We start from the raw sequence: 27394 nt of genomic DNA, 5'->3' as shown, positions 1-27394 counted from the left end.
TAGATAGGCATAACACACGTGTATGGATAAACAAATCACAAGTGTATAGATAAGCATAACACACGTGTATAGATAAGCATAACACACGTGTATAGATAAGCAAATCACAAGTGTATAGATAAGCATAACACACGTGTATCGATAATCAAATCACAAGTGCATAGATAGACATAACACACGTGTATAGATAAGCAAATCACAAGTGTGTAGATAGGCATAACACAAGTGTATAGATAAGCATAACAAGCATGTATAGATAAGCAAATCACAAGTGTATATATAGGCATAACACATGTGTATAGATAAGGGGCTGTGCAATAATTATGAGCCCTGGGGGAGGGTAAAATTGGGGGGGGCAGAAATTTTGGCGAGCCAAAAGGGGGGGCAGGCACTTTTGGTACACGTTCTTGGGGCGCCTTTTAAATAAAACGCTCGCAACGTGTATATAGACCAATTAAGGTTGCCAAATTAAGATCCCAAAAATTTGGCATGTGCAAAGGGGGGAGGGGCAAAGATTTTTTGGCGGGCCGAAGGGGGAGGGCAAGCAATTTTTAGCGGGCCGAGGGGGGGCAGGCGATTTTTGGCGAGTCGTTTGGAAATGTTACCCCCGGGGGCTGATAATTATTGCACAGCCCCTAAGCAAATCACAAGTGTATAGATAAGCATAACATACGTGTATGGATAAGCAAAACACAAATATATAGATAATCATAACACACGTGTATAGATAAGCATAACACAAGTGTATAGATAGGCATAACACACGTGTATGGATAAGCAAATCACAAGTGTATAGATAAGCATAACACACGTGTATGGATAAACAAACACAAATATATAGATAAGCATAACACACGTGTATAGATAAGCATAACACACGTGTATGGATAGGCATAACACACGTGCATAGATAAGCAAATCACAAGTGTAAAGATAAGCATAACACACGTGTATGGATAAGCATAACACACAAGTAGAGATAAGCATAACACACATGTATTAATAAGAATAAAACACGCGTGTCTAGATAAGCAAATCACAAGTGTATAGATAGGCATAACACACGTGTATAGATAAGGGGCTGTGCAATAATTATGAGCCCTGGGGGAGGGTAAAATTGGGGGGGGGCAAGAAATTTTTGGCACACGTTCTTGGGGCGCCTTTTAAATAAAACGCTCTAAAAAGGTTTAGGAAAACCGTACAGAAACGCTTAAATATGCAACTTTTCCTGCTCGCTACGCTCGCAACGTGTATATAGACCAATTAAGGTTTGCAAATTAAGATCCCAAAAATTTGGCATGTGCAAAGGGGGGGAGGGGCAAAGATTTTTTGGCGGGCCGATGGGGGGGAGGGCAAGCGATTTTTAGCGGGCCGAGGGGGGGGGGCAGGCGATTTTTGGCGAGTCGTTTGGAAATGTTACCCCCGGGGGCTGATAATTATTGCACAGCCCCTAAGCAAATCACAAGTGTATAAATAAGCATAACATACGTGTATGGATAAGCAAAACACAAATATATAGATAAGCATAACACACGTGTATAGATAAGCATAACACAAGTGTATAGATAGGCATAACACACGTGTATGGATAAGCAAATCACAAGTGTATAGATAAGCATAACACACGTGTATGGATAAACAAACACAAATATATAGATAAGCATAACACACGTGTATAGATAAGCATAACACACGTGTATGGATAGGCATAACACACGTGCATATATAAGCAAATCACAAGTGTAAAGATAAGCATAACACACGTGTATGGATAAGCATAACACACAAGTAGAGATAAGCATAACACACATGTATAAATAAGCATAACACACGTGTCTAGATAAGCAAAACACACGTGTAAATTAGTATAACACACGAGTATAGATAAGCAAAACAAAAGTGTATAGATCAAGCATAACAAATGTATAGATAAGCATAACACAAATGTATAGATAAGCATAACACACGTGTATAGATAAGCAAAACACAAGTGTATAGATCAAACATGTGTATAGATAAGCATAACATAAGTTTATGTTTGATAGATAAGCATAGCACGAGTGCATAAACAAGAAAAAACACAAGTGCATAGATAACTACAAACACAAGTGTATAGATAAGTACACTACAAGTGTGAAGATAAGCATAACTAAGTATATAAGCATAACACAAGGGTATAGATGCACATAAAGCAAGTGGAAACATGAGAATAACAACAGTGTATATATAAGCAATAACACAAGCGTAAAGATAAGCATATCAAAAGTGTATAAAAGCATAATATAAGGGTATAGATAAGCATAACACACGTGTATAGATTAGCAGAAAACATGTGTATAGATAAACATAACACAAGTTTATGAGTATAACACAAGTATATAAGCATAACACATAGATATACATAACACATAAGATAAGTGAAACATGAGAATAACAACATTGTATAGATAAGCATAACACAAATGTATATAGCATCACATAAGTGTTTATACGAGTATAGATAAACACATCACAAATGTATAGATAAGCATAATAAAAGCGTATAAAAACATAAGGTATAGATAAGCATAACACAAGTGTACAGATAAGCAAAAAACATATGTATAGATAAGCATAACAGAAGTGTATAGGTATACATAACACAACGGTATAGATGCACATAAGACAAGTGAAAACATGAAAATAACAACAGTGTATAGATAAGCATAGGACGAATGTATAGATAAGCATAACATAAGTTTTATATGAGTATAACACATGTGTATAGATAAGCATAACACAATAGCATAACACTAGTATATAGATAAGCATAACACAAGGGTAGAGATCAAGATAGTATAAGTGTGTAAAAGCATAACATAAGTGTATAGTTAAATACAACAAAAGTGTATAGGTAAGCATAAGACAAGTGTGTAGATCAGCAGGCACAAGTGCATATATAAGCAGAACACAAGTATATAGATACTAAGAACACACAAGGGTATAGATAAGGATAACACAAGTGCATAGTGATCCTGACAGAGTATTAGCACACGCATATAAATCAAGCATATCACAAGTGTATAGATCAAACATGACAAAAATGTATAGATCAAGTATAATACAAGTGTAGACCAAACATAACACAATTGTATAGATCAAGCATTGCAGGAGTGTATAGATGAGCTGAACACAAATGTATATATAAGCGTAATACAAGTTGATCAAAAGTAACACAATTGTATAGATCCGGCTTAACACAAGTGCATAGATCAAGCATGACACAAGTGTATATGTCAATCAAAACACAAGTATATAGAACAAGCATAACACAAGTGTATAGATCAAGCATTACCCATCACATCAAAACCCACCACTTCGCGGCAGAAATGAAAATGGAGATTTAAACACTAAGTTAAACTTCTGATATTTAGCTTTAAATGACACCTTACTTGTTGAAATCAGATACAGTAAAAATGTTTTATGAGGCAAAACAAGCTCAAATTTCTTTTTCTTTTTCTTTTTTTTTCTCATCTTCTTTCATTGTTATCTGTCAATAAAGCCAGCCGCGAAGTGGTCAGTTTTGATGTGATGGGTCACTACAAGTAGAGCACACGTATAATATCATGCAGTACACAGGTGTATAGATCAAGCCTAAAAAAGTGTATGTATCAAGCATAACACGAGTGTATAGACAAACAAGCGTATAGATCAAGCATAACACAAGTGTATAAATCAAGCATAATACAGAATTGACATGAAGTATGAAATATTTCTTCACGAAGTGTCAAGACTAATCTGAAGTGGGTCTGTATAAACCGCATGTGTTGAATATTTATTGAGGTGTGTCTGTAGATAGTGTCAAATAGCTTTTGATTGAAAATGTGTTTTCCATGAGTTAATATTATGGTGGTCATAATGTAGTGAATTAGCCAAAAATGGCGGATTTAAGGTGACTGAGTTTTGTTGTTAGTAAATTTCTGAATTTCTGAACATTATTCTGATAAAATCAAATTTATTGAAGTTTGAGGTGACATGTACTGAACATAAATATAAATAAGAGTTGATCAGAACCAAAAGCACTTGTAATGGATCAGTTTTGAATGTGGGAGAATCTTATGAAAAAAATAGCTCCGGAAAGTGGTACGTACTCAGAAAGTTTGAATAGTCCCCTGGGGCCAAGTGTTATGAACTAACTGTACACACATAAACGGCGTGAGTTCAATTGGACAACCAGAAATCCGCGCAGTTGTTTTTGTACCGTAGGTTTATAACATTTGACCCCAGTTGGGGACGTTCAAACTTTCTACCAAAGTACCACATTTAAGAACCATATTTTAAGCTTATCCCATATTCAAATTGTGTCGCCCACAAAGCTCAAATTTAGCCTCCTTAAATCTGCCATTTTAGGCAAATGCACTACATTACGAGCACCAGCTAATTTTAAATCTAAATAATTACTGTACATCATCTCCCAACACACCCCGATTAATATTTAGCCCGTGCTGTTTAAGCAGACCCCTTCCAGACTAATATTGGCAATTCGTGAAGAAATAGTCCACACTGTCGAATCTGTATAATATTATAGTGAGTAGGTAGTGTAGGTCGAGCGTAGCACAAGTGTATATATCAGGCATAAAATAAGTGTATATATTAAGCATAACACAAGTGCACATACGAAGCACAACAGCATAGTATAAGTGTTTGGATCAAGCAAAATTCAAATTTATAGACCAAGCAAAACACAAGTTTATTGATCAAGCAAAACACAATAATTGTATTATAAATCAAGCAGAACACAATGTTAATAGATCAAGTACAAGTGTATAAATCAAGCATAAGACAAATGTATAGGTCAAGCATAACACAAGTGTATAGATCAAGCATAAGACCAATGTATAGATCAAGCATAGCACAAGTGTATAAATCAAGCATAAGACAAATGTATATATCAAGCATAACACAAAAGTGTATAGAACATGCAAAACGCAAGTGTAACATACCAAGCAAAATTAAGTGTACGGATAGGTATAACACAAGTGTATAGATCAAGCATAAGACAAATTTGTAGATCTAGCAAAACACAAGTGTATAGATCAAGCATAGCACAAGTGTATAGATATACGCAGCAAATGGTTGGTGGTTCTGTAACACTTTTTAAATACTTCTACATGTTTAATTATATACATAATAGTTAAGAATCTCAATCTAAATACAGAAACCCCAAACACTTATTTACAGTGGAGGTAAAACCCGATTATGTGATTTTTAGAAGTAGTATATAGTAAATCTTACTTATTCATGGTCAAGGTAAAGTAATGATTTTTAAATATATTTTAACACACAATTTCCCTAGTGATGAAAAAGGGAAATGCAAACTTATAAACTGTTTTTGAGGTAAAATGTGATACTTTGTTAATAATAATATGCACATATTTATTAAGCGCTTACAAGATTAATCTCGAAGCAGACTTGTAGTATTGGGACCCGTCATGAGTACGGGTACGGGTACGGGTACGGGTCCCCCAGACCATGGGTACGGGTACGGGTCCCATGCCATGGGTACGGGTACGGTCCCATGCCATGGGTACGGGTACGGGTACGGGTCCCAAGCCATGAGTACGGGTACGGGTACGGGTCCGAACCCAAAATAGGGTGCGAGTACGGGTACGGGTACGGGTACGGGTCCGGAGCCATGAGTACGGGTACGGAAATTGGGACTCGAGTACGGGTAGGGGTCCCAGTGTGGGTACGGGTACGGGCCATCGGTACGGGTACTTGTATGTGTCCTATTATGGGTATGGTTATAAACAAAGCTATTGTTATTGGTGTAAACATTAATTTATTAGCAATACCTTGCTGTAAATACACTCTTTGATGTCAGTTATGCCACAACAAATGAATAAAAACTACATTCCGCACCAAAAAAATGAGAGAAATTTATTACGTCATAATCATACAACATACATTTTAAGTTGCTATGTGTGACTTGAGTTGCTGAGACGTTTTTATTTGCTAAGAAGTACTCTCATTTACAGAAAGTTGCAAAACTGTTTTTAGGAATTAATCAAGCACAAAAAAGAGATGTAATAATGATGGTTTTAGTGAATCTAGCTTAAAGGTGTCATATTTTGGGATGCAAAATTCATGCAAATGTCTTTGTATGGACACACATATACTGCACAATACTAATTTTAACATACATTTAGCAGTGATATAGCATTCAAGTTATTATTTATCTCAAAACATCAATTGGATCTCAAAGTTGATCCAAAATTGGTAGACTTAATTAGTTGTCAATTTTCCAAATAAGTGGAGCCTTCCATGCACATCCACACATCCCTGGCACACACCAGATTATCCAATTAGCTTAATATAATTATTATCATTAATTATGTACATCATCAGGAGAAGTATGACCAAGATTTAGTAATACTTTGCCTACAAGCTATTATAAATCATAAATTTCTGGGAACTGTCCGATTCATGTGACTCAGATCCACTATACCAACACAGACTCTGTGCATCCCAAGTACATGGCGGAAAGTGTTCACTGCTCACACCAGTCATATTATCATGTAGTTCTTCACGTGTGCATTTCTGCATGTAGGGGAGTGTGTACGGATGGGGAATATTAAAATGATGAATAAAAGCTATGAACACGATAACTTGAAATTCACCAAAAAAAATTCTTGAAATGTTTTTCCAGTTTGCTGCTTTTTGCTGTATCAGTCAGAGTGTGTAATGTAATGTATGTATGGGTGGCATAAAGTGTGCACATCAGGCTGGAAATGGGAGCTGCATCATAGAGTGACTTAACTGTCAAAAGCAAGATTTTATATTCAATTCTCTGGCGCATCGTTAGCCAATGAAGTTCGCGCATTATAGGTCTGTCACACTACGACGGACTGGGTTAACGAACATCACCGTATACAAAAATATTTTATCCGGTGGAAAAATCACCAGTCCGGCAGAAGATTCGCTGGGATTTTGGGTCCGATTCCCGTTCTTCTCTCTATGCGTTGTGGCCGCTAATAATCCTGCAGGCGTCTTATATTCGATCGTTCAATGTCCGACAAATGACCGGATTTGGGGGTCAACGTCTGACAAACGACCGGATTTAGGGGTCCGATTCCCGTTCGTCTCTCTATGCGTTGTGGCCGCTAATAATCCTGCAGGCGTCTTATATTCAATCGTTCAACGTCCGACAAATGACCGGCGAATCCGTCGCATGTGGCACCAACAGGGACGTCCACCCTATCAGAAAAGTAGCGGAGGAGAGGGTGTTTGAGAGGGTTTTTGACCCCTTAGAGGCAGTGACGTAGCAAGCACTTTTTCAGAGGGTGAACAAAGTGGGGAAAGACAACTTTTAAGGGGGAAAAACTTTGACGAAAATGGTCAAATATTGGCTAATAAGTACAAAAGGGCTACAAATCCTATATATCAGGGCAACCAGCGTCCGGGGGCAATAGAGGCTAGAAACCTTTGGACAATGAAGGCCATTGTCATTTTTTGGATCAATTTTAGCAATATTATTGGGTACCGTACTATTTTAGTTTGAAACAGCCGCAAATTGGTGAAACGAAAGCCTAATTGAAGCCATTGAAATGTTTTCACCATTATTGTATAATATAAACAATTGCTTTAAAAATAACACGTGGATGTCCATAGCAGAAGCAAAAATGAAGGTCCAATTGAAGCCATTTGCATGGGGACTGTAGGGCCTATTTACATTATTAGGCCTAGGCCTATTTTGTGTAAAAATTTAGTTTTAAAAATGGAAAATTTGGAAAATTGTTTTTGGTGCATCATTTTTACACTATTATTGCCTTAAACAAAAAAAAACAAAAAAGAAGGCGCGAACTGAATTTGCAAAGTTTAAAATGTTACACTGGTCCACTGATGACACTTAGATATAAGACTTCAGACTCGTAATTTCAGGTAAAGCATGCATGGATTGATATGTTAAAGTCAGTAATAGACCTAAGTCCGTCTTAAATACTGACTTTGGTGACAAAATGTCACGGGCCCTACATATCGACGGGCCGGCAGTAATTTTCACAGGCTTTTGGGCCAAGGACCCACCTTTAAGCACTGCCTATAATAATCACAGGCCTATATTTAGGCTTACTATATACTATCCTGGCCTTACTCAATAACGTACAATTTAACCTTTTCCATGTTTTCTCTTCTTTTTTCTTTCTTGTCAATCACTAAAACTGGTAGGAATTTGATATTGCGTCCTCTACCCTTCCGAAAGTGCCCCTCCCTCAATGCTACTTACATGCATATGCCTACTAAATTACGTGCAATTTAACTTTTTCTCTTCTCTTCTCTCTTCAATTTTTCTCACTTTCTTTTCTTTTTTTCTCTCCTTTTCCCCTTTTTTCTACTTGTCAGTCACTAAAGTACTGGGGGAAATATGATATTGCGTCACACACCCTTCAGAAAGTCCCCCCCCCCCATGCTCGATGCACATGTTCGCCATAGGCCTACATATCCGGCACAGGTGCCTGCGAAACCTTGCAAACACCTGCGGTATATAAACGAAAGAATAACGAACAAACCCAGGGTATATATACAGAACAGTACGAACACATATCAGACAACTTCCGAACATGTGTATTCGAGCACACTCCGTTTCAAGTTTTGTGCATGCACAAAACTTGAAACGTATTGTCGACGGACTAAACAAACATCACCTAACACGAAACGCATTTGGCGGATAATAGCAGGACATATGAAGAACATAAAACGAATATTGACGAACACTAACGGATTTGCTAAAATACCATCCGTTTCTTATACGGAAGACCGATCCGGTGTAGTGTGACACTAACACGGTCTGGGTCAACGTACATCACCGAATGCAAAAATATGCTATCCGGTGGTGAAGGCCTCACAGGAACGTATTTGCAACGAACACGGGCCGAGTGCAACGAACAAAGAACGAACATGAACGAAAGGAGAGCGAACAAACTCCGGCAATATGCAGCACCATACGAACACACATCGGAAAAATACCGAACATGTGTATTCGGTACACTCCGTTTCAAGTTTTGTGCATGGCGACGGACTTCACGAACATCACCTAACACGAAACGCATTTGGCGGATGATAGCAGGACATAAAAAGAACATAAAACGATCATTGACGAACAACAACGGATTTACTAAAATACCATCCGTTTCTTGCACGGAAGACCTATTCGGTGTAGTGTGACAGACCTTTTATCGGTGTTATGTGATCATGTTTTCGGATGCGAGCAACCACTCTTGCAGCAGAGTTTTGCACACGTTGTAACTTTGAAAGTTCTTTGTCCGGAAGACCGTACAAGATAACATTACAGTTGTCCAGTCTGGAAGTTACATACGCATGCACGAGCTTTTCTGCACTATCCTGATCAATGTAGCGACGCAACTTTCCGATCTTTCTAATCGCAATAGAGGCGGTTCGGCAAATGTTGTTGACGTGGTTGGACAGTAGAACATTTAAAAGATGAACGTATAAAAAAGCGATAAAAAACAGAAAATTGCAAATTTTTTTAAGGACTTGACCAACAAAGGGAGGATGAGAGGTCAATATTATGGGTAGAGATACACTTTATTATTGTGGTGTAAGTGAAAAAAAGACATAAGTAGAAGCTTAAGGGTATATTATTCAATAGCCATTCATACTCTCTGATTGGACAGTGATGATTGGTGATGAGGTCATCATATTCGACGAAGGTTATTGTCGTAAGAATGATATTATGCGGTCATTGCTCTTTTAAACGAAAATTCTTGTCAATCATTTAGATGGTCAGAGTTCGGTACCGATCGATTCAGAAGACGACCATCACACTCGTTGACTTTCGAAACCACTAGCATGTATTCAAGTACTGGTATGATCTGTCATTAAGTTATATGCTAAATAGACCTGGGCCAATCAGACACATCGATGTAATATGATAGCCAATCAGAGGTCATGGCAAATGTATGATAGGCTTGGTATTTTGCCACTGCACTCGGCAAGCTCACTTTATCTGTGGCGACTATCTGCATTCCTGTTTCCATTATTGATGTCAATTTTGATACTATGTGAAACAAACATAGCTGTTTATTAGTTAAGAGAATAAATATATTATTTGCAAACAATAGTTGGAATAGCTTCGTCTTTTTTTACCGACGTGTGTCCAGCTAAATTTACGACTAAACTCCAACAATAGGGCCCTACTTAATTCTGATAGTTACCAATAGTATACGCATGACAACACATGGTGCAATGAGAACCTATGACGGGGACCTAGACACGGGTCCCAGAAGTCTGAAAACAACAAAAACTACACTGATCTAGACAATGGACCTCAATCAAACAGCAAAGGATTTACCAAATTTTCAAACCAGGTGCCAAGACAAAATACTAAAGATCATATATAAGAAATATGAAAATGTATATTTTTGCCTTACCATTGACTAGATCTTTTCATGAGCTAAATTTTGACACCTCAATCAACTTCATAGGACATTCGGTTGTGGAGCTATATTTTTTTATTTTTTTACCTTCAACGCCAATTGATTATGCAAATTGGCTAAGTAATTATGCAAATTAGATGAAAAAATGCTTGTCTTTATATTATACTCATATCGACTTAGATGAACTTGCTGTAATATACCCTTCATATATTTTTGTCAATCCCTCATATGACACGTTCTGGATAACTGATGTATACCCTGTTTCAAACTTGTTTCAAACTGTTAAAATGTTACAAAACTGTCGTCACCATGGTGACATAATTTTAATTCAGATTTTACTCTGACAAATTGTATACAGATTTATATACCAACAGCAATATCACCAGGTTTTGTCTCAATTGTATATAACGTTATTGAGAAAACCTGCGCGCAACCTCTCAACATGCGAAAAATCTCAATTATCAGAAAATATCATTTTAAGTCTAGTAACACTGAATATGCAAAACGATTGGTAATTATGCAAAGTGTCTAGTATAAAACCATATTATTAATTGTGATAATAATTCTAACATTTAAAATCAACATTTACATTACAAATTAGTGCCAAATTTTAAAACTCATAGCTCGACCAATAAACATTGGCTCAATCGATCCAATTTTATATTAAAATCGGTTTATAGAGTAAACGTGAAGGTCGACAGAAGAGCAAATGTTAAAGTCGATAGAAGAAGGAAAGAACCTGTACGATTACGGCTGTGTTTTAAAAAAAATCAGTGCACAACTAATATGGTTTTGACCAAGTTAAGTCATTATTATGTCTTCAAAATCTTGCATCCTATACCTTTGTACATAACCTTGCTGTCTGATAAATTTGTGTATCGGTCACCTGGAGCTACAGGTTTTTTTCATATCTGTAGCCTCTTCATAAGAGTGCATAGTTCATATACTTTATGTGTAAAAGTCTCTTTTGGTGTGATTTTTTCTTGTAAATGTGACAAGCCATGACCCAAAATCGACCAAAATCACATTTTTGACCAAAAATCAAATTTTGACCAAAAATCACATTTTGACCAAAAATCACATTTTGACCAAAAATCACATTTTGACAAAAATCACATTTTCGACCAAAAATCACATTTTTGACTAAAAATCACCTTAATTGACTAAAAATCATGTCAAAAATTTTTGACCAAGAGTCGCATTTTTGACCAAAAATCATGTTTTTTTTACTAAAAATCATGTTTTTGACCAAAAAAAGATTCTGAAGACATAATATTGATAAAATTGGACGGATAATTTCGCATGATACCTGAATTTATCAGTCTCGCTAGAGTTTTCAAATATCACGCTCGACTTCGTCTCGCATGATATTTGAAAACTCTAGCTCGACCGATAAATTCAGGTATCACACTCAATCCGTCCAATTTTATATCAAAATCGGTTTAAGCGTGTAAGTGCTAGAGTAAATGCGAGCAACCACTCTTGCAGCAGAGTTTTGCACACGTTGTAACTTTGAAAGTTCTTTGTCCGGAAGACCGTACAAGATAACATTACAGTTGTCCAGTCTGGAAGTTACATACGCATGCACGAGCTTTTCTGCACTATCCTGATCAATGTAGCGACGCAACTTTCCGATCTTTCTAATCGCAATAGAGGCGGTTCGGCAAATGTTGTTGACGTGGTTGGACAGTAGAACATTTAAAAGATGAACGTATAAAAAGCGATAAAAACAGAAAATTGCAAATTTTTTTAAGGACTTGACCAACAAAGGGAGGATGAGAGGTCAATATTATGGGTAGAGATACACTTTATTATTGTGGTGTAAGTGAAAAAAAGACATAAGTAGAAGCTTAAGGGTATATTATTCAATAGCCATTCATACTCTCTGATTGGACAGTGATGATTGGTGATGAGGTCATCATATTCGACGAAGGTTATTGTCGTAAGAATGATATTATGCGGTCATTGCTCTTTTTAAACGAAAATTCTTGTCAATCATTTAGATGGTCAGAGTTCGGTACCGATCGATTCAGAAGACGACCATCACACTCGTTGACTTTCGAAACCACTAGCATGTATTCAAGTACTGGTATGATCTGTCATTAAGTTATATGCTAAATAGACCTGGGCCAATCAGACACATCGATGTAATATGATAGCCAATCAGAGGTCATGGCAAATGTATGATAGGCTTGGTATTTTTGCCACTGCACTCGGCAAGCTCACTTTATCTGTGGCGACTATCTGCATTCCTGTTTCCATTATTGATGTCAATTTTGATACTATGTGAAACAAACATAGCTGTTTATTAGTTAAGAGAATAAATATATTATTTGCAAACAATAGTTGGAATAGCTTCGTCTTTTTTTACCGACGTGTGTCCAGCTAAATTTACGACTAAACTCCAACAATAGGGCCCTACTTAATTCTGATAGTTACCAATAGTATACGCATGACAACACATGGTGCAATGAGAACCTATGACGGGGACCTAGACACGGGTCCCAGAAGTCTGAAAACATCAAAAACTACACTGATCTAGACAATGGACCTCAATCAAACAGCAAAGGATTTACCAAATTTTCAAACCAGGTGCCAAGACAAAATACTAAAGATCATATATAAGAAATATGAAAATGTATATTTTTGCCTTACCATTGACTAGATCTTTTCATGAGCTAAATTTTGACACCTCAATCAACTTCATAGGACATTCGGTTGTGGAGCTATATTTTTTGAAATTTTGACCTTCAACGCCAATTGATTATGCAAATTGGCTAAGTAATTATGCAAATTAGAATGAAAAAAATGCTTGTCTTTATATTATACTCATATAGACTTAATATGAAGTTGATGTAATATTCCCTTCATATATTTTTTTTGTCAATCCCTCATATGACACGTTCTGGATAACTGATGTATACCCTGTTTCAAACTTGTTTCAAACTGTTAAAAATGTTACAAAACTGTCGTCACCATGGTGACATAATTTTAATTCAGATTTTACTCTGACAAATTGTATACAGATTTATATACCAACAGCAATATCACCAGGTTTTGTCTCAATTGTATATAACGTTATTGAGAAAACCTGCGCGCAACCTCTCAACATGCGAAAAATCTCAATTATCAGAAAATATCATTTTAAGTCTAGTAACACTGAATATGCAAAACGATTGGTAATTATGCAAAGTGTCTAGTATAAAACCATATTATTAATTGTGATAATAATTCTAACATTTAAAATCAACATTTACATTACAAATTAGTGCCAAATTTTAAAACTCATAGCTCGACCAATAAACATTGGCTCAATCGATCCAATTTTATATTAAAATCGGTTTATAGAGTAAACGTGAAGGTCGACAGAAGAGCAAATGTTAAAGTCGATAGAAGAAGGAAAGAACCTGTACGATTACGGCTGTGTTTTAAAAAAAATCAGTGCACAACTAATATGGTTTTGACCAAGTTAAGTCATTATTATGTCTTCAAAATCTTGCATCCTATACCTTTGTACATAACCTTGCTGTCTGATAAATTTGTGTATCGGTCACCTGGAGCTACAGGTTTTTTCATATCTGTAGCCTCTTCATAAGAGTGCATAGTTCATATACTTTATGTGTAAAAGTCTCTTTTGGTGTGATTTTTTCTTGTAAATGTGACAAGCCATGACCCAAAATCGACCAAAAATCACATTTTTGACCAAAAATCAAATTTTTGACCAAAAATCACATTTTTGACCAAAAATCACATTTTTGACCAAAAATCACATTTTTGACAAAAAATCACATTTTCGACCAAAAATCATATTTTTGACAAAAAATCACCTTAATTGACTAAAAATCATGTCAAAAATTTTTGACCAAGAGTCGCATTTTTGACCAAAAATCATGTTTTTTTTTACTAAAAATCATGTTTTTGACCAAAAAAGATTCTGAAGACATAATATTGATAAAATTGGACGGATAATTTCGCATGATACCTGAATTTATCAGTCTCGCTAGAGTTTTCAAATATCACGCTCGACTTCGTCTCGCATGATATTTGAAAACTCTAGCTCGACCGATAAATTCAGGTATCACACTCAATCCGTCCAATTTTATATCAAAATCGGTTTAAGCGTGTAAGTGCTAGAGTAAATGTGAAGGTCGACAGAAGAGCACATGTTAAGGTCGATAGAAGATATAGAAGGAAAGGACCTGTACGATTACGGCTGTGTTAAAAAAATCAAATTCAGTTCACAATATTATAAATATATAATATGTGACCGTACACCACGAATGAGCCGTAAATGTCCTCAATTGTATTCTGAGTTACAGTGTAAAATGGGCATGAAGGTCATATTCATAGGTATTTCAATTTGGTGCTACGTGTATCTCATTAAATGAGGTACACGTAGCACCAAATTGAGGTACCTATGAATACAACCTTCATGCCCATTTTACACTGTAACTCAGAATATAATTGAGGACATTTACGGCTCATTCGTGGTGTACGGTCACATATTACTTACTGCCGCGTATTTCCGCTTCATGACTACACAATATTGGAAAGAGTGTAATTAACAGAGCCACGCATGGTGAACCACATCTAGCGCATTATCGCTAATGATACAAGACAATGTTTTGTTCTGTTCTGTTTTGTTTTTTGGTTGTTTCTCTCTCTCTATCTCTCTCTCTCTTAAAAGCCTTTTCTCCTGGAGTTTTCATAAACAAACGCGACACATTTGGGAAAAGGCGTCGATAAATCATGTAGGTAAGCGTACATTAATATTTTCAAATAAAGTTTTAATAGTTACGAATAGTAGTTATTATTTAAACAATAACTATATTATGTCTAACCGCACTGCTTTACTCGCTGTTTAGTTCGTGCAAATCTATAAATATATGCCATATACTGCGACGCGCATCAGCTGTTGTTTCCAAACCAACAGAGGAAGACAATAATCTTTAGAAGTATTGCTTTCACCACAGTTGTCATTATGAGGTGATATTTTGCATGTTGCTATCTATCGGATTTTGAATGATCTTAAAGTACCCACGCATTTTCTATAATAGGAGAAATTGACTTTTTTACACAATTAGTACTTGAAATATATGACATTTCTTTTTTCGTACAATCGATTAATGCGTTGGTTTGCGTTGCTAGTAGAAACCGCGAATTTAATGTCACACTTTACGAAGTGTTTTCAATGTTAACGTGAGTTGGTAAACGTATTAAATTGTCGAATAAATTCAAGATTCTGTCCACTCAAACGATTCAAAGGTTTGGGGTAAGTAAACTATCTTTCTTATTGATGAATTTATGACTATGCTCACAGAAAACAAAATGTTCATTTACGTGAAGTTCCAGGTTGTGGTCTGTAAGCCTCTTTCAAACTGATGTTATCGATCTTGACGAGTGTCACAAGACAAGTTGTTTCCTTCTTGTCAAAAACAGCAAAAACGTTGCCAAATAATTCAACCTCTTCTTAAGTGTCGTCGTCGCCGACGTGGTTCTATGGGTAATGACTGATCATTTATGACCCTGTTGATGATGGTATTCCAGCAGCTTCTGTCTTCTTGAGCCATACGGTGTGCTTGCATTATTACCTTCTCAATGTTGTCACTATCTCTTCTATAAAGGTGGCCAAAGTACGCCAGTTTGAAACGATCTATTTTTGGGCACATGGAAATTTGGGTTCTTAAAAATTCATTTGTCTTATGTTCTTACCACGATATTCTCAGCATCTTTTGCCAGCATCACATTTCGAAAGCCAAGATCTTTTTCATATCTGTCATTGCAACCACTCACGTTTCACATCCATACAAGGCAATATATACATGTAGTAGAGTGCAGCGCCTGTGTCAGGTCACTCTCACTTTGCTCTCTCAAGGTTTTTTTCATATTGAGTGTGTTTTAAGATCTTTTGCATGCTCAAATTCAACATGTTGGATATATAAGACATAGAGATGTTCATGATGTCACTCATTTCTAGAATAAGTGTGCCATTTCGATGTATTTTCCTACTACTTTTGGTAACATTTCTGCACCAGAATGAAGCCATAGACCAATGCTACAGTGTTGAGACCAGAGGAAATTCAACTCATCCTATTGATCATATTGATTTAGGATTGATCAGCCCATCAAGGTTTTCATCAAGTGGCTATATTATTCACCCATTTCGAGTTGATTGCCTCTCATCAGGTATGAAGTGTGAAAATTCATCTTCTCTATCATCTCTGACTTTGGTTATACAATCTTGCTTACAGTATTCTCCTATTGCCTTGCATGGGCTAAATACTACTGACTATATACTGAATGTACACTATCTTTTGAAACATGCAGTACCTTAGACTCTCGTAACCTCCTTCGTAACCCATGCTTAACTCACCATCATCAAGAGAAACTACTTAGCTCTACGCCCAAAAAGACTAAGAGACGTTGGCGCAAGCGTGGTAATCGAGGAGGGAAAAGAATCAATCAAAATAAGCAAAATCCTGTTGCTGATCCTTTTCGCCCAGTTCACCCTCACCAACATCCCTTAAACACAAATTCGAACAGTTCAACATTTCAAATCAAACCATTTACAAATGCTGGACTAATGAATACACGGTCGATACGTGAAAAAACAACTACTGCATCTGATTATCTAATCAGTGAAAACGTGGACATATTGTTTCTGACAGAAACTTGGTTAAACATCAATGATCAAGTTGTTAATGGTGAGTGCACCCAACCTGGATACGTTTTCAATAACTTCCCCCGTAGAACTAGTAATCATGGCGGTATTGCTACCATCTACAGACAATCCATGAATCTCCAAATCGTTAACCATGGCAATAATATTATAACCTTTGAACATGCTGGCGTTCTTGATAGAACAAATGATATCCCTTATGTCATTGTATATAGACCCCCACCATCAAGGGAAAATGGCTTTCAGCTCTCAACCTATCAGACAGAGTTTAAAGATTTCATGAGTGAAATTGCCCTCATGCCCAGAAAAGTGATTGTTGTTGGAGACTTTAACATGCACGTGGACATTCCATCAAAGTCTGAAGTCAGACGTTTCTTAACTGGCATCGAGACTTCTGGTTTTCAGCAACATGTCACCGAGCCAACACATATATCCGGACATATCTTGGACCTTGTAATATCAAGACCCGACGACAATTTAATTCACTCCTGTCGTGTTCAAAACAATATTCGATCGGACCATTTTATGGTAAACTTCCTCATAAACCAAAGGAAACCATCTCTTACAAAAAAGACTGTAACGTACCGTAATTTTAAGAGCATTGATCATGTGAAATACATCAAAGATGTTAAGAGTGAACTTGGTAATCTCTCTAGTGAGCTTTCACCTGATTTGCTGATTGCAAATTTTAACTCTAAAATGCAAGCTGTATTAGATCACCATGCACCTGAAACAATTAAAACTCGTACAATTAGACCACAGTATCCATGGTATAATAGTAGTATTCATGAGCATCGACAGCGTCGCAGAAAATTAGAACGCAAATGGCGAAAGAGTGACTGCTTGGAAGACAAACAAGCGTATATTGATCAGAAGAACTTGGTCAACCAACTTATCGAAAGTGCGAAAGTTGATTATTATAAGGATAAGTTGGAAAATAGTGACACCAAGGGTGTATTCCAAACAGTTAACTCCCTGCTAAATGCCAAAAACGATAGACGTTTACCAACAGGTGATTCCCTACAAACTGTGTGTACAAATCTTGCTGATTACTTCACAAACAAAGTTGTCAAAATCCGTGAAGAACTTGATCATGGTTCTCAAGTTGATCAAAGTGTTGCATTTAACAATGATTATGTAAATACGGTGTGTAGTTTTAGCGAGTTCTCCCAGGTTACTGAGATTGAAGTCTCCATTTTGGTTACTAAATCTCCTTCAAAGACTTGTAAACTTGACAGCATACCCACCTAGTTAATGAAGGAACATTTAGACACTTTCCTTCCGGTTATTACCAATATAATCAATGCATCTCTTACATCAGGAGTGTTCACCAAATCTCTTGGCAATGCACTTATTACTCCAATTCTTTAAAAAACATCTTTGGATAGTAATGTGCTGTCAAATTTCAGGCCAGTGTCAAACATAAACTTCATTTCAAAACTAATCGAAAAGGCTGCCACAAATCAACTTAAGCAATATTTTGATGATTATAATCTCATAGATTCACATCAATCTGCATATTATAAAAACAAAAGCACTAAGACCGCATTGCTTAAAGTTCGTAGTGATATATTGGATGTTGTGGATAGACAAAATATTGTTTTTGTTGTATTACTTGACCTATCCGCAGCATTCGATACTATCGACCATGACATTTTGATTCGTCGTATGAAACTTAGCTTTGGTATATGTGGTAAATAATTGCAGTGGATACGTTCTAATCTTAAATGTAGAACTAGCCAGGTTCACATTGGTGGTATTTACACAGATTCCCATGTTTTGGATTATGGTGTGCCCCAAGGCTCTGTTAAGGGCCCATTAGATTTTGTTGTTTACACTACTCCTGTTGGCTCAATCATCCGCAGGCATGAATTAAACTATCACGTGTATGCAGATGACACACAAATGTATGTGTCATTTGACCCAAATGTTTCGGGTTCATATAAAACAGCTCTTTCAAAACTTGAAAAATGCATCTGTGAGCTGAAAGATTGGATGGGAAACAACAAACTTAAACTAAACCCAGGTAAAACTGAATTTTTCATCGCCGGAACTTATCAGAGTCTGAACAAAATACCACCAGTGACACTCAAAGTCGATAATAACATCATTGTTCCTTCAGATACAGTCCGCACATACTGCAGTTACTGTCCGTTTTCCTATACACAATACACAGTGCTCTCACCATTGACGCGTGACCCCTACAAATGATGTATGTTGGGAGAATGGACACTTGCCTAGTTAACATCACTGTGAGAAAAATACCCAGCCAATATTTTATTTATTCTCCAAAACTTCTAGCAAATATATTTCTCTAACATGACCTAAAATTACAGCTAGGTTAGATGTTCAGAAATGGTCGCACTTTTGTAAAATATGAGTGAGGGCAAGGCATAGCTAGCCAACTCCCCGTGTTATTTGAATGGAGATTTGACCGAAAATATTGGTATCGGACCGCTCACTTCTGAAAAATAAAAAAAAAAAACCGGTAAAAGCTACATTTAAATTCTAAATAGGTTCTAGAAAATAAAGTTTTGTAACATGTCCTAAATTTTTAGCTAATTTAGGTGTTTGGAGAGGGTCGTACTTTTGTGTTTTAGGAAGGACATGTAAACGACAGATAACACCAAAAATATGAAGAAATTATTTCTAAACCGTGTTAAGTCAAAAATCATTATGTTGCTCATTTTCAAGAATGCTGGTTTACAAAAAGCACGACATTGTCTGATTTCGTGAACAAAGCCACACATAACATTGTTTCCTTTCGTTTCCTTTATAATCGGTTACCCAACTGAAGCTATGAATACCAGCTTTATTGCGATATCGCACATGAAAACAGTCACTTGTGCACAACCAGAGAAGATCCGATTTAATCAGTTGAGCTGTTTCAATGAGTGTTATCTTGGTTTAATAGCTTTTAATGGGGTTAAGTCCTGCAAAGGTCGAGATGAATTCTACTGTAGACATGACTGCATCATGAATCTTGGAATTGTTTTTGATAAGCATATGTCCATGACTCCACACATCAACAGTTTAATATCTTCTCTAAATTTTCATTTGCGTAACGTAAGACGTATCAGTAAATATCTGGACAAAGAAACCAAACATAGTGTAGTTCGAGCTCTGATTCTATCACGGTTAGACTATGGAAATGCCTTGCTCGTGCAATCACTTCAGCATAAAGCTGTCAAGCTGATTTACTCAGTTGGTAGACGCGAAAGCCCGTCACCTCTAATGCATAACCTCCATTGGTTGCCTTTCCATGATAGAATAAAGTTCAAGATTTGCATGTATGTCTATAAATGTTTACAAGGTAATGCCCCCAATATTTATGTGTTTTACTCTCTCATAGAGAAATACCTTCAACTGGTTGTAGGACAAGATCTTCCAAAGACACCACATTACTAAGAGCTCGTGTTGGTAAAAAATGCATCGGTGACAAATCGTTTTGTGTTGCGTCACCTTCATTGTGGAACAGCCTCCCACGTAACATCAGGGAGGCTTCATCACTTCACTCTTTCAAAAAAATGCTTATGTGTCATTTGTATCCAGAATGTTGATATATTTTTTTTTTTTTATTTATTTTTTTTCTCTTTTGTGTGCGCTCTGATCGATCTGTAAGAAGCGCCTTATAAGAAATTTTTATATGTATGTATGTATGTATGTATGGATGTATGTATGTAATCGGGAAAATCAGAGCATCCATAATATGAATCTTGTTAGCTTTAGCAATGCCTCTGTTGTTCCATATATCTGTCAATGCAATTGCGGATGAACTTGCTATGGCTAGGCGTCTTCTGATTTCCTGTGAACTGCCCCCGACATTTAATGGATTTTAAAAAAATTTAAAACACTTACCATCAGTTATTACCAATTATTTTAACAATTAGACAATATTGGCATAGAAAATAGTTGTAAAATTAATTGTAATTTACATTTATATATTTACTAAAAACCGAAGCCGTGCGTATGAATTTTGGTACTATTACAACAAAAATGTCATATAATGAGAGAAAATATACCATTTTGAAGCATCAAACCCTAAAATGTACCTTTTTTGACTATATAACGTTATCAAATTCAGCGATTTTAAAGCAGTGTTTTCAGACTCGTATTTTCATGTATTGCATGATTGGACTATGTCATACAATCAATGATCTTTTCATAGTTTGATTGATTGATGCGGAGATCATCGATTAGATCAAGGAGTGATTGTAATATTTGCTAATATACAATAAACAATAAAATACAAAAAAAGTACTGTATGTATTACTAAATCGGTAGAAATTTAATGGATTTAAAAAAAATTTAAAACACTTACCATCAGTTATTACCAATTATTTTAATATTTTAAAAATTAGACAATATTGGCATAGAAAATAGTTGTAAAATTAATTGTAATTTACATTTATCTCTGAATTTGGTTAAAAATCGCCCTTTAAAAAACAGTAAAAAAAAAATACTTTGTATCAATCACCGTAGGAAAAATGCTTTTAGCGTCATCGATCTCGTTTTAAGTTGCTGTTGCTTGAGAACCAAATGGTCGATTGAGCTCAAATAAAAAAGCAAATAATAGCTTCATTTCTAAGGAGAACGGTGGCCGAGCGGAACGGGATCCGACTCATAATCGGAAGTTTGCGGGTTCGAACCCCGGCGATGCCATCGTGTTGTGTCCTTGGGTAAGATACTTTATCTCGATTACTCCTCTCCACCCAGGTGTATAATTGGGTGCCGGCATTCTTAAATGCAACCTTGTATGATACCACGACCGCGCTTGATGGTGGCCGTAGTTCCATCCTTGCATTGAAGAGTAAAACACGAATCTGTATAAACATCATGGAAAATGTTTAAATATATATCTGGCATACCGGTGTCAGTAAGAGCACGTTGCAAAACCGGGTGCTCAATACTACCAAATGCATCAGCAAAATCTATGTATAACATGAACATTTTATTGCTTTCATGACGAAAGTCTTCTAGAGTTTGTTTTTGACAAAAAGCATGTTCTAATAACCCTGGTCTTGGCATTGCGCCTTTTTGATTTGGACACATTCTCCCTTCTTCAACCAACCATGGAACTAAGCGTTCCTTTAATAACATCATGTAAACTTTATACATAACACAAGTCAGTGAAATGGGTCGCCAGTTATCAATTTGGTCCAGATCACGTCCTATTTTGGGAATCAAAATAATTTTTGACTTCTTCCAATCTTCAGGAATCTTCTGGTTAAGAAAGCATGTATTGAATATGTATAGCAAAGGATGTAAGTTGTTATCAAAGTTTCTACGCAGATCTTCATAACGTAGACCATCTACCCCTGCAGCTTTGCGCGATGGTAGACTTTTAAGCACCTTGCGGAGTACTGTTTCAGTAAATGGATCCGTTGACGGGAAATTAATAGGGGGGTGCGGTAAAAGAGTACGTGGCCATGGCTCATTATCGAATACTTGTTCAACCTGAGTTCTGTTCTTAGCTTTGTGTTTGAAATGGTTTTCAATTGTTCCGAGGCTTATCGTGCACTGTTGTGGCGGTTCTATGATGCTGTCATTCTTGATAATACCAATCGCCTTGGCTTTATCGTTTTTCCACAGTTGATTCAGTTTTTGTTTACTAACAAGTGAGGGATTCCCCCGTTGGTGTGTATTGAAAGCCGGACTAACGTTCTGTTTAACAAAACTGATCATGTGTGGGATGTCCCGTAGAAGCAATTGTTTGTATTGTTCCGATGTGACCTCGAGCTCACTAACTTCGTCAGTCAATAGGCTTTCGCATATTTCAATGTGTCGATATTCCATGGTCTACCATTATCAGTTCCTTTCAAATTTCCGTTATCGTAGAAAAATGAGGTCAAAATGGCCAAAACAGTCCACCATTTCTTAGGGTTAGGGTGACAATAAGAATCATAACTCCTACCGGTTATCAATGATTGTCTATACGTTCGCTCCAATTCTTCAAAAGTAGCCCAACTACCTTCCATGATATTAGCCTGACAGCATCGGGTGAACTGAGCGAGTAGTGTTGGGTCTGTCGGCTCTATCTCCCGGTGATCTACTCCAGACAGGGTCTAATTCTGCATAAAACCGGGCAAAGTTATTTCTATAGATCTGCTGCGCATTCAAATTGCATTGTATTGCATCGTAATTTCATTTGTGTCTATGCTAATTATGTTTACACAACATGAACTCACGTGTTTTCAAGCAAATTCGCCGATAATAGGTGATCAAAAGCGATCGGAATGTTACAAAAGTACAGATCGCATTCAGCTTACTTCATATGAGATGATCTTTGGAAAAATACGGCATAATTTGTCTTGGTGTTTGCAGAATGCCATGCAGCAAAATATTAATACGTTGCGGCAATTCATGATTGACAACTAACAATCGGCGTGTCCTTCGTATCCTCCACTGTCAATTTCTTATCCACTCACTAATCCTCACTTTTGCTTTGTGTTGATTACGTAATGTGTGGAGGCAAATTGCAATAAGTACAATGAAAAAATGAGTAGGGCGGGCTCCGAGGCGGGTTTCTTCTTCATCTTACGTAACAGTATTGTTCTCGGCAGCTTGTCGTTTGGAGCTCTAGCTGAAATACAGCAAGATAATGTAAGATGGTAAATGTAATCCTGTATTTTAGCTAGAGTATCTCGAGCTAATCTACTCGGATTTTTCCTGTTCGGAGGGCGGCTTTTACAGCCTTTTTAAGGCGACCGACCCCTACCATGTTGTTTTCATACAAGGTTGCCCGTGGTCTGTTTTTGCCTTTGAACTTTTGTACACGTGATCCTCGGCAAATTGTTGATATGGGAATGAAAGTTGAAACATTTTGCAATTGGGCCAAACTTGACATCAAGGCTCAAAAATCAGCTCTTTTGTACGAACGTAGATCAGGCAACAATTGGTATAAGCGTGGTCAATCTGATCAAACCATCATCAATTTGCAAGGTAACCCAGTGGAAAAATATCAACGTGATAAGTCATATGAATACCTTGGTTATTCAATCAATATGACGGGTGATTGGACTCATCAAGTGTCAGAACTATTCCAAAAATTCAAAAATTTATTGCAAAAACTCGACATTGCTCCGCTTGCAATCTGCTTTAAACTTGAAGCAATCAATACATTATGCATTCCAACAGTTGAAGGATTTTTCAGCATTCTGCCTATACCATTTAAAACTTTGACGGCAATGGAGGATTTTCAATGCAATTGCGGATGAACTTGCTATGGCTAGGCGTCTTCTGATTCCTGTGAACTGCCCCCGACATTGTCTATAAGTGATCCCAGAAAGTTGAAAGTGTCAACTTGTTCCACAATTTCTTCATCAACCTTGCCTTGCTGATTTGCATCTCCTCCACAGAACATTGTCTTTGTTTTCTTGACATTGAGATGCAGCCCAAATTCCTCACTGCTTGCTTTTACTCTGTCTATGAGGTCCTGAGGCTCATCTGATGACTTTGAAATAAGGGTGGTGGTGTCATCAGCGTATCTGAGGTTGTTTAAGTGAATTTCTTTCTAATTCTTAATAATTTGTTAAACTGCGATTTTTACTTCTTAAGAAATAAATCATGTCATCGAAAAACTGGCAGGGGAATTGTTATCTTTAATTCCAGATTCATTAATAAAACTCATTCTACCTATGCCAGTTTTATTGAGTATGTTTTAAAGGAATTCTTATAGAGAACAATATTAAACAGTTTAAAAGTCAAGTCTAAATAACAAAAAAATAGTAATTAAAATGGAATAGCCTGGGAATAGACCTCAACCCGTGACAAGTGGGAGATATGGATCACCGCTGTGAATGTAAGGCCTATGCTTACGCACATTATGTACGGGTAGATTGCGGGGCAGTTTAGCTTTAGCGCCGCCGCGGCCGTCCATGCATGATTTTGCGTGTACTGTACGTCATTGTATTATAGACATTGTATTATAGACATTGTACAAGGTATGTAATTTTTAACATAATATAATGCGAATTAACAAATGAATAAATATATACTTATATACATATAAATCGTAACTAACCGTCTCATGAATATGGAAGTCATGTAGATTTGGAACCCCGGCGATGCCATCGTGTTGTGTCCTTGGGTAAGATACTTTATCTCGATTACTCCTCTCCACCCAGGTGTATAATTGCGTGCCGGCATTCTTTAATGCTAGGAAGGTAACAGACTCGCTGTGGAGGAGGTGTAGCGATCCCCCTATAGCAACATAACATGGATGAGTGTGGTCCAATCGCAAATGAAAGAGAGATGGGCACTCCGATCACTGTTTATATACAGGATCGCCTCTTTTACCTTTACCTTATTTCTGAAGTATTTTATTCTTGAAATCCCTTAACCACCCCCCCACACACACACACCCCCCCACACCCCCCACCACCACCACCACCACGAGTTTCATGAGACATGTATGGGCAAGGTCAGTGATGGTTTTGACCAAGTTAATTCAAAATCTGTGTAAGCATGTAGAGTGAATCCTCTGGCTGGGACAAAATATAGGTTGACCGTCATTATTTTTTACGACTGGCCCTCGAAGACTACGATGTCCAGGAATTGCCTATTTTACAGGCAGAACAATGCCAGTGTTTCTGTAAAGAAAAGGCTGCTTAAAATCATTAAAAATTATTCGATCTCTCCCATCTGTGGTACACTTGCAGGAATTAATATTACCAATTATGACCAATCCAAATTTGGCTAAAATTATGCAAATTTCTGCCCATTTTAATGCTTAAATTTGGTGGTGTGAAATCTGAAGGACGACAGAAGGGCAAATGTAAAGGTCGATAGAAGAAGGCAAGAGCCTGTACGATTACGGCTGTGATTTAAAAAAAAGAACATTTCAAATTCAGTTCACAACTTAATATTATAATTCTATAATATTACTTACTGCCTCGTATTACCGCTCCATGACTACACAATATTGGAAAGAGTGTAATTACCCATGCTACGCATGGTGAACCACATCTTGCGCATTATCCCTAATAATACAAGACAATGTTTTTTTTGTTTTTTTGGTTTTTTTTTGGTTGTTTTTTCTCTCTCTCTCTATCTCTCTCTCTCTCTCTTAAAAGCCTTTTCTCCTGGAGTTTTCATAAACAAACACGGCACATTTGGGGAAATGCGTCGATAAATCATGTAAGTAGACCTACATTCATTTTTTCAAATAAAATTTTAATAGTTATGAATAGTAGTTATTATTTAAGCAATAACTATATGTTTAACCGTAAGAAATCTATCAATATATGCCATATACTGCGACGCGCATCTGCTGCTGTTTCCAAACAACAGAGGAAGGCAATAACCTTTAGAAGTATTGATTTCACCACATTTTTACATTTGTCATTTGTCATTTTTGTCGGCAAAAAAACGAACCTTGGTTGCTATTTATCGGATTTTGGAAAAAAAAGTAATGATCACATTCTGAAACTAAAATTTAATAAATTATAATAATTATGATTATGATTTTAGGGCTATGGTTCTGGATTCGGGGCAGAGTATGATTAGGTACGGATAGACAATATAATATTGTCACAGACCAGGGTTGTTGGAAAAATGGAATAAAATTATTGATCAATCAATTTCTAATAATCAATCCGATCAAGTGATCGGTAAATACCTTGCCAATAAAATCAATCAACCTGACCGATCAATTGAATCGATCAATTCCCTTCAAAAATTTGGATGAAAGTTGATTAATAAAAAATTTTGATCAATTGATTTTTAATAATCAATCCGATCAAGTGATCGGAAAATACCTTTCCAATAAAATCAATCAACCCGACCGACCAATTGAATCGATCAATTCCCTTTCAAAAATTTGGATGAAAGTTGATTAATAAAAATTATTGATCAATCAATTTCTAATAATAAATCCGATCAAGTGATCGGTAAATACCTTGCCAATAAAATCAATCAACCTGACCGATCAATTGAATCGATCAATTCCCTTTCAAAAATTTGGATGAAAGTTGATTAATAAATATTTTTGATCAATTGATTTTTAATAATCAATCCGATCAAGTGATCGGAAAATACCTTTCCAATAAAATCAATCAACCCGACTGATCAATTGAATCGATCAATTCCTTTTCAAAAATTTGGATGAAACTTAATTAATGAAAATTATTCATCAATCAATTTTCAATTTAAACAAAGTTTAAGCTTACAAAACCATCTCTGACTATTGACCTACTTTTTCACATGCCGCAGTGTTGAGAAAATATTCGTGCCGGTTATATCCCAAACACCCACAGAGGTGATAGTTTACGGCGAGTTTTGT

The 27394-nt window shown here is 36.5% G+C and overlaps 1 protein-coding gene across 1 annotated transcript; it reads left to right on the top strand.

Annotated features, from left to right (window-relative positions):
- Positions 1 to 17016: 17016 nt before the first annotated feature.
- LOC140139026 (uncharacterized) lies at positions 17017 to 18363 on the top strand. The gene has a single exon (XM_072160808.1). It carries the CDS (start codon positions 17017 to 17019, stop codon positions 18361 to 18363), a length of 1347 nt encoding a protein of 448 aa, XP_072016909.1.
- Positions 18364 to 27394: the final 9031 nt, after the last annotated feature.

This window comes from Amphiura filiformis, chromosome 18 (genome assembly GCF_039555335.1).
Source record: "Amphiura filiformis chromosome 18, Afil_fr2py, whole genome shotgun sequence".
Lineage (NCBI taxonomy): Eukaryota > Metazoa > Echinodermata > Ophiuroidea > Amphilepidida > Amphiuridae > Amphiura > Amphiura filiformis.
The sequence above is the reverse complement of the archived record's forward strand: the minus strand, read 5'-3'. Positions and strand labels throughout refer to the sequence as shown.